Genomic DNA, 14351 nt, shown 5'->3' with positions numbered 1-14351 from the left:
TCAGTCCCTCATCCTCCTCTCCATCAGTCCCTCATCCTCCTCTCATCCTCCTCTCCATCACAGTCCCTCATCCTCCTCTCCATCAGTCCCTCATCCTCCTCTCCATCAGTCCCTCATCCTCCTCTCCATCAGTCCCTCATCCTCCTCTCCATCAGTCCCTCATCCTCCTCTCCATCACAGTCCCTCATCCTCCTCTCCATCAGTCCCTCATCCTCCTCTCCATCAGTCCCTCATCCTCCTCTCCATCAGTCCCTCATCCTCCTCTCCATCAGTCCCTCATCCTCCTCTCCATCAGTCAATCATCCTCCTCTCATCCTCCTCTCCATCAGTCCCTCATCCTCCTCTCCATCAGTCCCTCATCCTCCTCTCATCCTCCTCTCCATCAGTCCCTCATCCTCCTCTCCATCACAGTCCCTCATCCTCCTCTCATCCTCCTCTCCATCAGTCCCTCATCCTCTTCTCCATCAGTCCCTCATCCTCCTCTCCATCAGTCCCTCATCCTCCTCTCATCCTCCTCTCCATCACAGTCCCTCATCCTCCTCTCCATCAGTCCCTCATCCTCCTCTCCATCACAGTCCCTCATCCTCCTCTCCATCACAGTCCCTCATCCTCCTCTCCATCACAGTCCCTCATCCTCCTCTCCTCATCCTCCTCTCCATCAGTCCCTCATCCTCCTCTCCATCACAGTCCCTCATCCTCCTCTCCATCAGTCCCTTCTCCTCCTCTCCATCAGTCCCTCATCCTCCTCTCCATCAGTCCCTCATCCTCCTCTCATCCTCCTCTCCATCAGTCCCTCATCCTCCTCTCCATCAGTCCCTCATCCTCCTCTCATCCTCCTCTCCATCACAGTCCCTCATCCTCCTCTCCATCACAGTCCCTCATCCTCCTCTCCATCAGTCCCTCATCCTCCTCTCCATCAGTCCCTCATCCTCCTCTCCATCACAGTCCCTCATCCTCCTCTCCATCACAGTCCCTCATCCTCCTCTCATCCTCCTCTCCATCAGTCCCTCATCCTCCTCTCCATCAGTCCCTCATCCTCCTCTCCATCACAGTCCCTCATCCTCCTCTCCATCAGTCCCTCATCCTCCTCTCATCCTCCTCTCCATCAGTCCCTCATCCTCCTCTCCATCAGTCCCTCATCCTCCTCTCCATCAGTCCCTCATCCTCCTCTCATCCTCCTCTCCATCACAGTCCCTCATTCTCCTCTCATCCTCCTCTCCATCAGTCCCTCATCCTCCTCTCCATCAGTCCCTCATCCTCCTCTCCATCAGTCCCTCATCCTCCTCTCATCCTCCTCTCCATCAGTCCCTCATCCTCCTCTCCATCAGTCCCTCATCCTCCTCTCATCTTCCTCTCCATCAGTCCCTCATCCTCCTCTCCATCACAGTTCCTCATCCTCCTCTCCATCACAGTCCCTCATCCTCCTCTCATCCTCCTCTCCATCACAGTCCCTCATCCTCCTCTCATCCTCCTCTCCATCACAGTTCCTCATCCTCCTCTCCATCACAGTCCCTCATCCTCCTCTCATCCTCCTCTCCATCACAGTTCCTCATCCTCCTCTCCAGCAGTCCCTCATCCTCCTCTCCATCAGTCCCTCATCCTCCTCTCCATCACAGTCCCTCATCCTCCTCTCCATCAGTCCCTCATCCTCCTCTCCATCAGTCCCTCATCCTCCTCTCCATCAGTCCTTCATCCTCCTCTCCATCAGTCCCTCATCCTCCTCTCCATCAGTCCCTCATCCTCCTCTCCATCAGTCCCTCATCCTCCTCTCATCCTCCTCTCCATCAGTCCCTCATCCTCCTCTCCATCAGTCCCTCATCCTCCTCTCCATCAGTCCCTCATCCTCCTCTCCATCAGTCCCTCATCCTCCTCTCCATCACAGTCCCTCATCCTCCTCTCCATCACAGTCCCTCATCCTCCTCTCCATCAGTCCCTCATCCTCCTCTCATCCTCCTCTCCATCAGTCCCTCATCCTCCTCTCCATCACAGTCCCTCATCCTCCTCTCATCCTCCTCTCCATCACAGTCCCTCATCCTCCTCTCATCCTCCTCTCCATCAGTCCCTCATCCTCCTCTCCATCAGTCCCTCATCCTCCTCTCCATCACAGTCCCTCATCCTCCTCTCCATCAGTCCCTCATCCTCCTCTCATCCTCCTCTCCATCAGTCCCTCATCCTCCTCTCCATCAGTCCCTCATCCTCCTCTCCATCAGTCCCTCATCCTCCTCTCATCCTCCTCTCCATCAGTCCCTCATCCTCCTCTCCATCAGTCCCTCATCCTCCTCTCATCCTCCTCTCCATCAGTCCCTCATCCTCCTCTCCATCAGTCCCTCATCCTCCTCTCATCCTCCTCTCCATCACAGTCCCTCATCCTCCTCTCCATCAGTCTCTCATCCTCCTCTCCATCACAGTTCCTCATCCTCCTCTCCATCAGTCCCTCATCCTCCTCTCCATCAGTCCCTCATCCTCCTCTCATCCTCCTCTCCATCAGTCCCTCATCCTCCTCTCATCCTCCTCTCCATCACAATCCCTCATCCTCCTCTCCATCACAGTTCCTCATCCTCCTCTCCATCAGTCCCTCATCCTCCTCTCCATCAGTCCCTCATCCTCCTCTCCATCAGTCCCTCATCCTCCTCTCCATCACAGTCCCTCATCCTCCTCTCCATCAGTCCCTCATCCTCCTCTCCATCAGTCCCTCATCCTCCTCTCCATCAGTCCTTCATCCTCCTCTCCATCAGTCCCTCATCCTCCTCTCCATCAGTCCCTCATCCTCCTCTCCATCAGTCCCTCATCCTCCTCTCATCCTCCTCTCCATCAGTCCCTCATCCTCCTCTCCATCAGTCCCTCATCCTCCTCTCCATCAGTCCCTCATCCTCCTCTCCATCAGTCCCTCATCCTCCTCTCCATCACAGTCCCTCATCCTCCTCTCCATCACAGTCCCTCATCCTCCTCTCATCCTCCTCTCCATCAGTCCCTCATCCTCCTCTCCATCAGTCCCTCATCCTCCTCTCATCCTCCTCTCCATCAGTCTCTCATCCTCCTCTCCATCACAGTCCCTCATCCTCCTCTCCATCACAGTCCCTCATCCTCCTCTCATCCTCCTCTCCATCACAGTCCCTCATCCTCCTCTCCATCAGTCCCTCATCCTCCTCTCATCCTCCTCTCCATCAGTCCCTCATCCTCCTCTCCATCAGTCCCTCATCCTCCTCTCCATCACAGTCCCTCATCCTCCTCTCCATCAGTCCCTCATCCTCCTCTCCATCAGTCCCTCATCCTCCTCTCCATCAGTCCCTCATCCTCCTCTCCATCACAGTCCCTCATCCTCCTCTCCATCAGTCCCTCATCCTCCTCTCCATCAGTCCCTCATCCTCCTCTCCATCAGTCCCTCATCCTCCTCTCATCCTCCTCTCCATCAGTCCCTCATCCTCCTCTCCATCAGTCCCTCATCCTCCTCTCCATCACAGTCCCTCATCCTCCTCTCCATCACAGTCCCTCATCCTCCTCTCCATCAGTCCCTCATCCTCCTCTCCATCAGTCCCTCATCCTCCTCTCATCCTCCTCTCCATCAGTCCCTCATCCTCCTCTCCATCAGTCCCTCATCCTCCTCTCCATCAGTCCCTCATCCTCCTCTCATCCTCCTCTCCATCAGTCCCTCATCCTCCTCTCATCCTCCTCTCCATCAGTCCCTCATCCTCCTCTCCATCACAGTCCCTCATCCTCCTCTCCATCAGTCTCTCATCCTCCTCTCCATCAGTCCCTCATCCTCCTCTCCATCAGTCCCTCATCCTCCTCTCCATCAGTCCCTCATCCTCCTCTCCATCAGTCCCTCATCCTCCTCTCCATCAGTCCCTCATCCTCCTCTCCATCACAGTCCCTCATCCTCCTCTCCATCAGTCCCTCATCCTCCTCTCCATCAGTCCCTCATCCTCCTCTCCATCAGTCCCTCATCCTCCTCTCCATCAGTCCCTCATCCTCCTCTCCATCAGTCCCTCATCCTCCTCTCCATCAGTCCCTCATCCTCCTCTCCATCAGTCCCTCATCCTCCTCTCATCCTCCTCTCCATCACAGTCCCTCATCCTCCTCTCATCCTCCTCTCCATCAGTCCCTCATCCTCCTCTCCATCACAGTCCCTCATCCTCCTCTCCATCAGTCCCTCATCCTCCTCTCATCCTCCTCTCCATCAGTCCCTCATCCTCCTCTCCATCAGTCCCTCATCCTCCTCTCCATCAGTCCCTCATCCTCCTCTCCATCACAGTCCCTCATCCTCCTCTCCATCAGTCCCTCATCCTCCTCTCCATCAGTCCCTCATCCTCCTCTCCATCAGTCCCTCATCCTCCTCTCCATCAGTCCCTCATCCTCCTCTCCATCAGTCCCTCATCCTCCTCTCCATCAGTCCCTCATCCTCCTCTCCATCAGTCCCTCATCCTCCTCTCATCCTCCTCTCCATCACAGTCCCTCATCCTCCTCTCATCCTCCTCTCCATCAGTCCCTCATCCTCCTCTCCATCACAGTCCCTCATCCTCCTCTCCATCAGTCTCTCATCCTCCTCTCCATCACAGTTCCTCATCCTCCTCTCCATCACAGTCCCTCATCCTCCTCTCCATCACAGTTCCTCATCCTCCTCTCCATCAGTCCCTCATCCTCCTCTCCATCAGTCCCTCATCCTCCTCTCCATCAGTCCCTCATCCTCCTCTCCATCAGTCCCTCATCCTCCTCTCCATCACAGTCCCTCATCCTCCTCTCCATCAGTCCCTCATCCTCCTCTCCATCAGTCCCTCATCCTCCTCTCCATCAGTCCTTCATCCTCCTCTCCATCAGTCCCTCATCCTCCTCTCCATCAGTCCCTCATCCTCCTCTCCATCAGTCCCTCATCCTCCTCTCATCCTCCTCTCCATCAGTCTCTCATCCTCCTCTCCATCACAGTCCCTCATCCTCCTCTCCATCACAGTCCCTCATCCTCCTCTCATCCTCCTCTCCATCACAGTCCCTCATCCTCCTCTCCATCAGTCCCTCATCCTCCTCTCATCCTCCTCTCCATCAGTCCCTCATCCTCCTCTCCATCAGTCCCTCATCCTCCTCTCCATCACAGTCCCTCATCCTCCTCTCCATCAGTCCCTCATCCTCCTCTCCATCAGTCCCTCATCCTCCTCTCCATCAGTCCCTCATCCTCCTCTCCATCACAGTCCCTCATCCTCCTCTCCATCAGTCCCTCATCCTCCTCTCCATCAGTCCCTCATCCTCCTCTCCATCAGTCCCTCATCCTCCTCTCATCCTCCTCTCCATCAGTCCCTCATCCTCCTCTCCATCAGTCCCTCATCCTCCTCTCCATCACAGTCCCTCATCCTCCTCTCCATCACAGTCCCTCATCCTCCTCTCCATCAGTCCCTCATCCTCCTCTCCATCAGTCCCTCATCCTCCTCTCCATCAGTCCCTCATCCTCCTCTCATCCTCCTCTCCATCAGTCCCTCATCCTCCTCTCCATCAGTCCCTCATCCTCCTCTCCATCAGTCCCTCATCCTCCTCTCATCCTCCTCTCCATCAGTCCCTCATCCTCCTCTCATCCTCCTCTCCATCAGTCCCTCATCCTCCTCTCCATCACAGTCCCTCATCCTCCTCTCCATCAGTCTCTCATCCTCCTCTCCATCAGTCCCTCATCCTCCTCTCCATCAGTCCCTCATCCTCCTCTCCATCAGTCCCTCATCCTCCTCTCCATCAGTCCCTCATCCTCCTCTCCATCAGTCCCTCATCCTCCTCTCCATCAGTCCCTCATCCTCCTCTCCATCACAGTCCCTCATCCTCCTCTCCATCAGTCCCTCATCCTCCTCTCCATCAGTCCCTCATCCTCCTCTCCATCAGTCCCTCATCCTCTTCTCCATCAGTCCCTCATCCTCCTCTCCATCAGTCCCTCATCCTCCTCTCATCCTCCTCTCCATCACAGTCCCTCATCCTCCTCTCCATCACAGTCCCTCATCCTCCTCTCCATCAGTCCCTCATCCTCCTCTCCATCAGTCCCTCATCCTCCTCTCCATCAGTCTCTCATCCTCCTCTCCATCACAGTCCCTCATCCTCCTCTCCATCACAGTCCCTCATCCTCCTCTCCATCAGTCTCTCATCCTCCTCTCCATCACAGTCCCTCATCCTCCTCTCCATCACAGTCCCTCATCCTCCTCTCCATCAGTCTCTCATCCTCCTCTCCATCAGTCCCTCATCCTCCTCTCCATCACAGTCCCTCATCCTCCTCTCCATCAGTCCCTCATCCTCCTCTCCATCAGTCCCTCATCCTCCTCTCCATCAGTCCTTCATCCTCCTCTCCATCAGTCCCTCATCCTCCTCTCCATCAGTCCCTCATCCTCCTCTCCATCAGTCCCTCATCCTCCTCTCCATCAGTCCCTCATCCTCCTCTCCATCAGTCCCTCATCCTCCTCTCCATCACAGTCCCTCATCCTCCTCTCCATCACAGTCCCTCATCCTCCTCTCATCCTCCTCTCCATCACAGTCCCTCATCCTCCTCTCATCCTCCTCTCCATCACAGTCCCTCATCCTCCTCTCCATCACAGTCCCTCATCCTCCTCTCATCCTCCTCTCCATCACAGTCCCTCATCCTCCTCTCATCCTCCTCTCCATCAGTCCCTCATCCTCCTCTCCATCAGTCCCTCATCCTCCTCTCCATCACAGTCCCTCATCCTCCTCTCATCCTCCTCTCCATCACAGTCCTTCATCCTCCTCTCCATCACAGTCCCTCATCCTCCTCTCCATCAGTCTCTCATCCTCCTCTCCATCACAGTCCCTCATCCTCCTCTCCATCACAGTCCCTCATCCTCCTCTCATCCTCCTCTCCATCACAGTCCCTCATCCTCCTCTCCATCACAGTCCCTCATCCTCCTCTCCATCACAGTCCCTCATCCTCCTCTCATCCTCCTCTCCATCAGTCCCTCATCCTCCTCTCCATCAGTCCCTCATCCTCCTCTCCATCACAGTCCCTCATCCTCCTCTTCATCACAGTCCCTCATCCTCCTCTCATCCTCCTCTCCATCACAGTCTCCAGGCTGTACATGTGTTGCCCCACAGCAGAGCTGGCCTTCCTCACCAGCTTGTTTGTCTCCCCAGACCTGGTGTTGTCTCCTCAGCAGGCAACGGTAAAGAGCAGTGTGCTGCTCCCACAGACTGGTAGAACCACAGACTGGTAGAACCACAGACTGGTAGAACCACAGACTGCTAGAACCACAGACTGGTAGAACCACAGACTGGTAGAACCACAGACTGGTAGAACATCCTCAGCAGCCTGCTGCACATATCAAAGGACCTGAGGAAGAACAGTCTGCTCTGTCCTTTCCTGTAGAGGCCTCAGTGCTCTGTCCTTTCCTGTAGAGGCCTCAGTGCTCTGTCCCTTCCTGTAGAGGCCTCAGTGCTCTGTCCCTTCCTGTAGAGGCCTCAGTGCTCTGTCCTTTCCTGTAGAGGCCTCAGTGCTCTGTCCCTTCCTGTAGAGGCCTCAGTGCTCTGTCCCTTCCTGTAGAGGCCTCAGTGCTCTGTCCCTTCCTGTAGAGGCCTCAGTGCTCTGTCCTTTCCTGTAGAGGCCTCAGTGCTCTGTCCCTTCCTGTAGAGGCCTCAGTGCTCTGTCCTTTCCTGTAGAGGCCTCAGTGCTCTGTCCCTTCCTGTAGAGGCCTCAGTGCTCTGTCCCTTCCTGTAGAGGCCTCAGTGCTCTGTCCCTTCCTGTAGAGGCCTCAGTGCTCTGTCCCTTCCTGTAGAGGCCTCAGTGCTCTGTCCTTTCCTGTAGAGGCCTCAGTGCTCTGTCCCTTCCTGTAGAGGCCTCAGTGCTCTGTCCTTTCCTGTAGAGGCCTCAGTGCTCTGTCCTTTCCTGTAGAGGCCTCAGTGCTCTGTCCCTTCCTGTAGAGGCCTCAGTGCTCTGTCCCTTCCTGTAGAGGCCTCAGTGCTCTGTCCCTTCCTGTAGAGGCCTCAGTGCTCTGTCCCTTCCTGTAGAGGCCTCAGTGCTCTGTCCTTTCCTGTAGAGGCCTCAGTGCTCTGTCCCTTCCTGTAGAGGCCTCAGTGTCGTCAGTCCAGTCCAGTTGGTTGTTCAGGTGCTCTCCCAGGAACTTGCATGAGCCATCTCAGCTTCCTCTCCCTGTGTGGTAATGGAGGTTAGGGGCCTCTTGTTCCTTCTGAAGTCCACCACCAGATCCTTGGTCTTGTTGATGTTGAGTTGGAGCTGGTTCTCCTCAGACCATTCAACAAATCTCCTGATCACGTCCTGTTCTCCTCCTCATTGTCTGCCCTGATGCTTTGTAAATAAGAACTTGTTCTTAAATGCCTGCCTGGTTAAATAAAGGTTAAATAAAAAAAATAAAGAAAAATGGCATCATCCACACTGATTCAGGCCTGGTACGCAAACTGCAGGGGAGTGGTTCTCCCTCAGACGGTCTCTCTCTCTGGCCCACCTCATCAGCGTGTCTCTCTTCTCCTCCCTCAGACCTACATCTTCACAGACAGCCAGGACGAAGACATCTCCTCCGAAGGTGAGCGCCACGGAGACGCAGAAACACACACCGTTTCCGTCCGTTAGCCGTAGCTCGTCGACTGTCCGAGTTGAGGCTCCATCCCCCCTCCCCCTCTCTCCTTCCCTCTCAATTCAATTCATTAAGCTTTATTGGCATGACATACTTTACCCAGTAAATAATACCAAAGTGGGTCAGCAAAAACAAAGCAACAGCAATTCATGACAAGAACAATCAAACAGTTAATCAATCAATCAAATCAAATCAAACAATCGAACGATGTATGTACTGTACACACTGAATGAGTGCTCTCTTGGTGTGGCAGCTTGAAACATATTAGCTGCTAGTGTGCCTTTCTCCATCACTCTCTCTGTCTGCCTCCCCTCCCTCCCCCCTCTACCCTCCTCCCATTGGCCATCACAGGCTACAACCTGGTCGTGACAGACTGTCCGTCCGACCACAGCCACCAGGCTCTGTCCTGTAAGATGTCAGCGGAGTACGACCACTTCATGGCCTCCCACAAGAAGTAAGAGCCGCCGTCAATGTCCGTTTGTTTGATAAGATTTATTTTCTGTGTCCTCGTCGTTGTTGTTGTTGCTGTTGTTCAGGGTTCCCACGCTTCCTGGAAAACCTGGAAAACAGGTGAGCAATTTCCAGTCATGGAAAACGCATGGAAAATGAGAGAAAAAGTCAAATGTCCTGGAAAATCGTGTGTTGACCTGGAAAATTATTTCAACATTCTCTTATTTTCCTGTAGCTGAGAATGAGCTACTAGGCTATCTATAAGAGCTCTGTCATAGAAATTATAGTTTCATCACCTCCTTTTGTAATTCACCACCTCCCTCGACCTTTTCACATAGCTGTGCTAACCTAATTCATGACAGGATGACCTCCAAGAGGTCAACCCACCTAGACGTTGTCTACTCCAGAATAACCATCCTTTGTCCCATTGTCCCTTTGTCTCTTCAAGAAATTACCGCCTTTTCTCATGTCACGTGTCTGAAATTCTCGACCACTGTTGATGACGCCTGCCATTTAATATGACGTACAATGGGTTAGCCAATCACATCCCTGGAAGCGCCATACCTGTGTATTGCTTGAATATAAGGCAGCGCAAGACCAGACTGGGCCATTTCTTTGGATCAACCACTCACGTGCGTTTCCTCTGAAGTCCTTGCGCTCGTATGTTTTCTCAATAAACCAGACTTAACCTGTTTGAGCGAATCTTGGCAAATCCTTTTTGACTAGATCAGTTAAAATCCATTACAGCTCCCAAGAATGATGTAACATGGCCATCTGAAAGGGCTGAGTTATGATGACTCTTCTCATGTCTCTTCTTACCGCCACTGTCTCTTAACCATCAACCATCAAATACATATTTGTCTTAGGGTAGTCTTAAGCACTGTTGTTGTTGTTATTGTTGTTGTGTATTGACTGTTAGCCCCGCCCCCGTGCGTAAGGTGGCTGTGCCACGTGGATGATGACAACTATGTGAACGCCGGGGCCCTGCTGTCCCTCCTCTCTGCCCTCCCCGCCGACGGAGACGTCTACCTGGGGAAGCCCAGCCTGGACCGGCCCATCACCGCCCACGAGCTGCTGGAGGGCAACGCCACGGTCAGCTCATTACATTACAGTCATTTAGCAGACGCTTTTATCCAAAGCGACTAACAATAATTGCATTTAACGTAGGAAAAGCCAATGTACTACTACTCACCAGAACTCACAAGTGCATCTTCTCTCTAAAACAAGTGACTAAGAGCATAATCTAGTGCTGAAGGCAAAGTGCAAGAATAGCAATCTAAAATACAGTGCAATATAATATAATACAATAAGTGCTTAGGTGGGAGGATTGTTGTAGTACTTCTTGAAGAGATGAGTTTTGATCCTGCGGTGAAAGATGGGCAGCGACTCTGCTGTCCTGACATCAGTGGGCAGCTCATTCCACCAATGCGGGGCCAGGACAGAGAAGAGCCGTGACCGTGTCGATCGACCGCAGGAGCCTCGGAGTGACGGGGCAGCCAGTCGCCCTGAGGTAGCAGAGCGTAACGATCAGGCTTGACCATGGCCTGGAGGTAGGAGGGGGCTGTTCCTTTCATTGCCCTGTAGGTTAGCGCCAGAGTTTTAAACTGGATGCGCGTCGCTACAGGGAGCCAGTGTAGGGAACGGAGAAGGGAAGTTGTGTGGGAGAACTTGGGGTGGTTGAACACCAGGCGAGCAGCAGCTTTCTGGACAAGTTCCAGAGGTTTAATGGCTGACGCTGGGGCCCCAGCAAGGAGGGAGTTGCAGTAGTCCAGGCGGGAGATGACCAGGGCCTGGATGAGCACCTGCACCGTTTCATCAGTGAGGAAAGGGCGAATCCTCCTGATGTTGTAGAGCATGAATCTGCAGGAGCGTGTGACGGATGTGACATGTGAGGAAAATGACAGTTGGTCATCCAGGGTCACATCCAGATTCCTCGCAGTCCGAGTCGGGGTCACCACTGTGTCTTCAATGGTGATGGCCAGGTCCCGGTGCGGACAGCCTTTGGGTCACACACACACACACACACACACACACACACACACACACACACACACACACACACACACACACACGTACACACAATCAGAACACTCCTGGTACTTTACCGAGACTAGACCACAATGCTTTGCATGGCTCGGGGCCTTCGGAGGGGCGGCGCGGGGGTCACCCCTCTCTCTTTCTCTCTCCATCCCTCCATCCCTCCCTCCATCAGACAACCTCCTTCGTCCTCATCAGAAGAGAGGGATTGGAAGAAAGGGGGGAGGGTGAAGGGGAGGAGGGAGGTTGTGTAGGCACGGTCCTCCTAGCGTGTGGATCAATCTGGGATTAGTGTCTCATTGGGTATTGATCGGCGCTGTCTGGTCACGATTGGTTGAGAACTACCCCCCCATCAGCCAATCGATGGTGCTTTAAATTCTGACATGCAGCACTCATAGACTAGAAGGCAGGTGTGTGTGTGTGTGTGCGTGCGTCCGTGTGTGCGTGTGCGAGAGAGAGAGAGTGTATGTAGTGGGAAGGGTTTTGTAATGTGGGTATGCATGTATCAGTCCCTCCAGAAAAACGAGATTATGCGATCGCATAATTCACTGCATAATCAGGCAAAAGGCGCAGATTATGCAAGGGTCACATCATTTTAGAAAGAGCGCATTTTCACCGCGATAATCGCTGAACTCCGCGCAAAAAACGTGGAATATGCGGGGTTCGCTTGATTTCATACTTCCCACATTTTTCTGCTTCAAGTTTGAATGTTTTTCACCTCGTTTGTAGGGTTGCCACCGTCGATGGGGAAAGATAAGGGACACCTTGCCAGCAGTCCCATGCTCACGGAACACCTCAACCCTAACCCTAACCCTAACCCCACACCTCAACACCTCAACCCTAACCCTAACCTGGCCAGCAGTCCCATGCTCACGCACACCTCAACCCTAACCCTAACCCTAACCCCACACATCAACCCTAACCCCACACATCAACCCTAACCCTAACCCTAACCCTAACCCCACACATCAAGCAGGGGTCTGGGGGTCCTCCCCCATGAGATTATGAGGGTCAGACATCTCATTCCCTGCATTCTAGTGAATTGCACCAATTTATGCTCTGCTATTCTCATCATGAATGAAGGAAATAAATAGCCAATAAGAGTAGGCTAAAGCACAGCTGCATCGATTATATTAACATCAAATCAATAAACATCAGATCATAGACATGGGCAAAATGTTTGGTCTGATCAACTTGGAAATAGCAAATGACCTGGATGACTGCAGAGATGGGGGTTGTTTATAAGTTCCCAGGCTGCCTTTTAAGGCTGCCTTCAATCATGAGGCCGGTCTGTACCGTCTAGCTGGTCTATACCGTCTACCTGGTCTATACCGTACCTGGTCTACACCGTACCTGGTCTATACCGTACCTGGTCTATACCGTCTACCTGGTCTACACCGTACCTGGTCTATACCGTACCTGGTCTATACCGTACCTGGTCTACACCGTACCTGGTCTATACCGTACCTGGTCTATACCATCTACCTGGTCTATACCGTACCTGGTCTATACCCTCTACCTGGTCTACACCGTACCTGGTCTATACCCTACCTGGTCTATACCGTACCTGGTCTATACCCTACCTGGTCTATACCGTCTACCTGGTCTATACCGTCTACCTGGTCTACACCGTACCTGGTCTATACCCTACCTGGTCTATACCGTACCTGGTCTATACCCTACCTGGTCTATACCGTCTACCTGGTCTATACCGTCTACCTGGTCTATACCGTACCTGGTCTATACCCTCTACCTGGTCTACACCGTACCTGGTCTATACCCTACCTGGTCTATACCGTACCTGGTCTATACCGTCTACCTGGTCTACACCGTACCTGGTCTATACCCTACCTGGTCTATACCGTACCTGGTCTATACCCTACCTGGTCTATACCGTACCTGGTCTACACCGTACCTGGTCTACACCGTACCTGGTCTATACCGTACCTGGTCTATACCATCTACCTGGTCTATACCGTACCTGGTCTATACCGTACCTGGTCTATACCGTACCTGGTCTATACCATCTACCTGGTCTATACCGTACCTGGTCTATACCCTCTACCTGGTCTACACCGTACCTGGTCTATACCGTACCTGGTCTACACCGTACCTGGTCTATACCGTACCTGGTCTATACCGTACCTGGTCTATACCGTCTACCTGGTCTATACCGTACCTGGTCTACACCGTACCTGGTCTATACCATACCTGGTCTATACCCTACCTGGTCTACACCGTACCTGGTCTATACCGTACCTGGTCTATACCGTACCTGGTCTATACCGTCTACCTGGTCTACACCGTACCTGGTCTATACCGTACCTGGTCTATACCGTACCTGGTCTATACCGTCTACCTGGTCTATACCGTACCTGGTCTATACCGTACCTGGTCTATACCGTCTACCTGGTCTACACCGTACCTGGTCTATACTGTACCTGGTCTATACCGTCTACCTGGTCTATACCGTCTACCTGGTCTACACCGTACCTGGTCTATACCGTACCTGGTCTATACCGTACCTGGTCTATACCGTACCTGGTCTACACCGTACCTGGTCTACACCGTCTACCTGGTCTATACCGTACCTGGTCTACACCGTCTACCTGGTCTATACCGTCTACCTGGTCTATACCGTACCTGGTCTATACCGTACCTGGTCTATACCGTACCTGGTCTATACCGTCTACCTGGTCTATACCGTACCTGGTCTATACCGTACCTGGTCTACACCGTACCTGGTCTATACCGTACCTGGTCTATACCGTCTACCTGGTCTATACCGTACCTGGTCTACACCGTACCTGGTCTATACCGTACCTGGTCTATACCGTACCTGGTCTACACCGTACCTGGTCTACACCGTACCTGGTCTATACCGTCTACCTGGTCTATACCGTACCTGGTCTATACCATACCTGGTCTATACCGTACCTGGTCTATACCGTACCTGGTCTATACCGTCTACCTGGTCTATACCGTCTACCTGGTCTACACCGTACCTGGTCTACACCGTACCTGGTCTATACCGTACCTGGTCTATACCATACCTGGTCTATACCGTACCTGGTCTATACCGTCTACCTGGTCTACACCGTACCTGGTCTACACCGTACCTGGTCTATACCGTACCTGGTCTATACCATCTACCTGGTCTATACCGTACCTGGTCTATACCGTACCTGGTCTACACCGTACCTGGTCTATACCGTACCTGGTCTATACCGTACCTGGTCTACACCGTACCTGGTCTATACCGTACCTGGTCTATACCGTCTACCTGGTCTATACCGTCTACCTGGT

General features: G+C 53.2%; 1 protein-coding gene across 1 annotated transcript in view; it reads left to right on the top strand.

Moving 5' to 3' along the window:
• Positions 1–7049: 7049 nt before the first annotated feature.
• mfng (MFNG O-fucosylpeptide 3-beta-N-acetylglucosaminyltransferase) overlaps positions 7050–14351 on the top strand; it is a gene marked incomplete at both ends in the record, with an annotated part of 15075 nt that continues 7773 nt past the window's right edge. The window contains 4 exons of the mRNA XM_084462258.1: positions 7050–7133; positions 8462–8507; positions 8910–9012; positions 9947–10100. Of these exons, the coding sequence (XP_084318384.1) occupies positions 7050–7133; positions 8462–8507; positions 8910–9012; positions 9947–10100 (387 nt within the window). The remainder of the gene's footprint in view (positions 7134–8461; positions 8508–8909; positions 9013–9946; positions 10101–14351) is intronic.

The sequence above is a fragment of the Borostomias antarcticus genome (genome assembly GCF_949987555.1).
Source record: "Borostomias antarcticus genome assembly, contig: scaffold_399, whole genome shotgun sequence".
NCBI classification, from domain to species: Eukaryota; Metazoa; Chordata; class Actinopteri; order Stomiiformes; family Stomiidae; genus Borostomias; species Borostomias antarcticus.
This window is presented reverse-complemented; position numbering and strand designations above follow the sequence as displayed.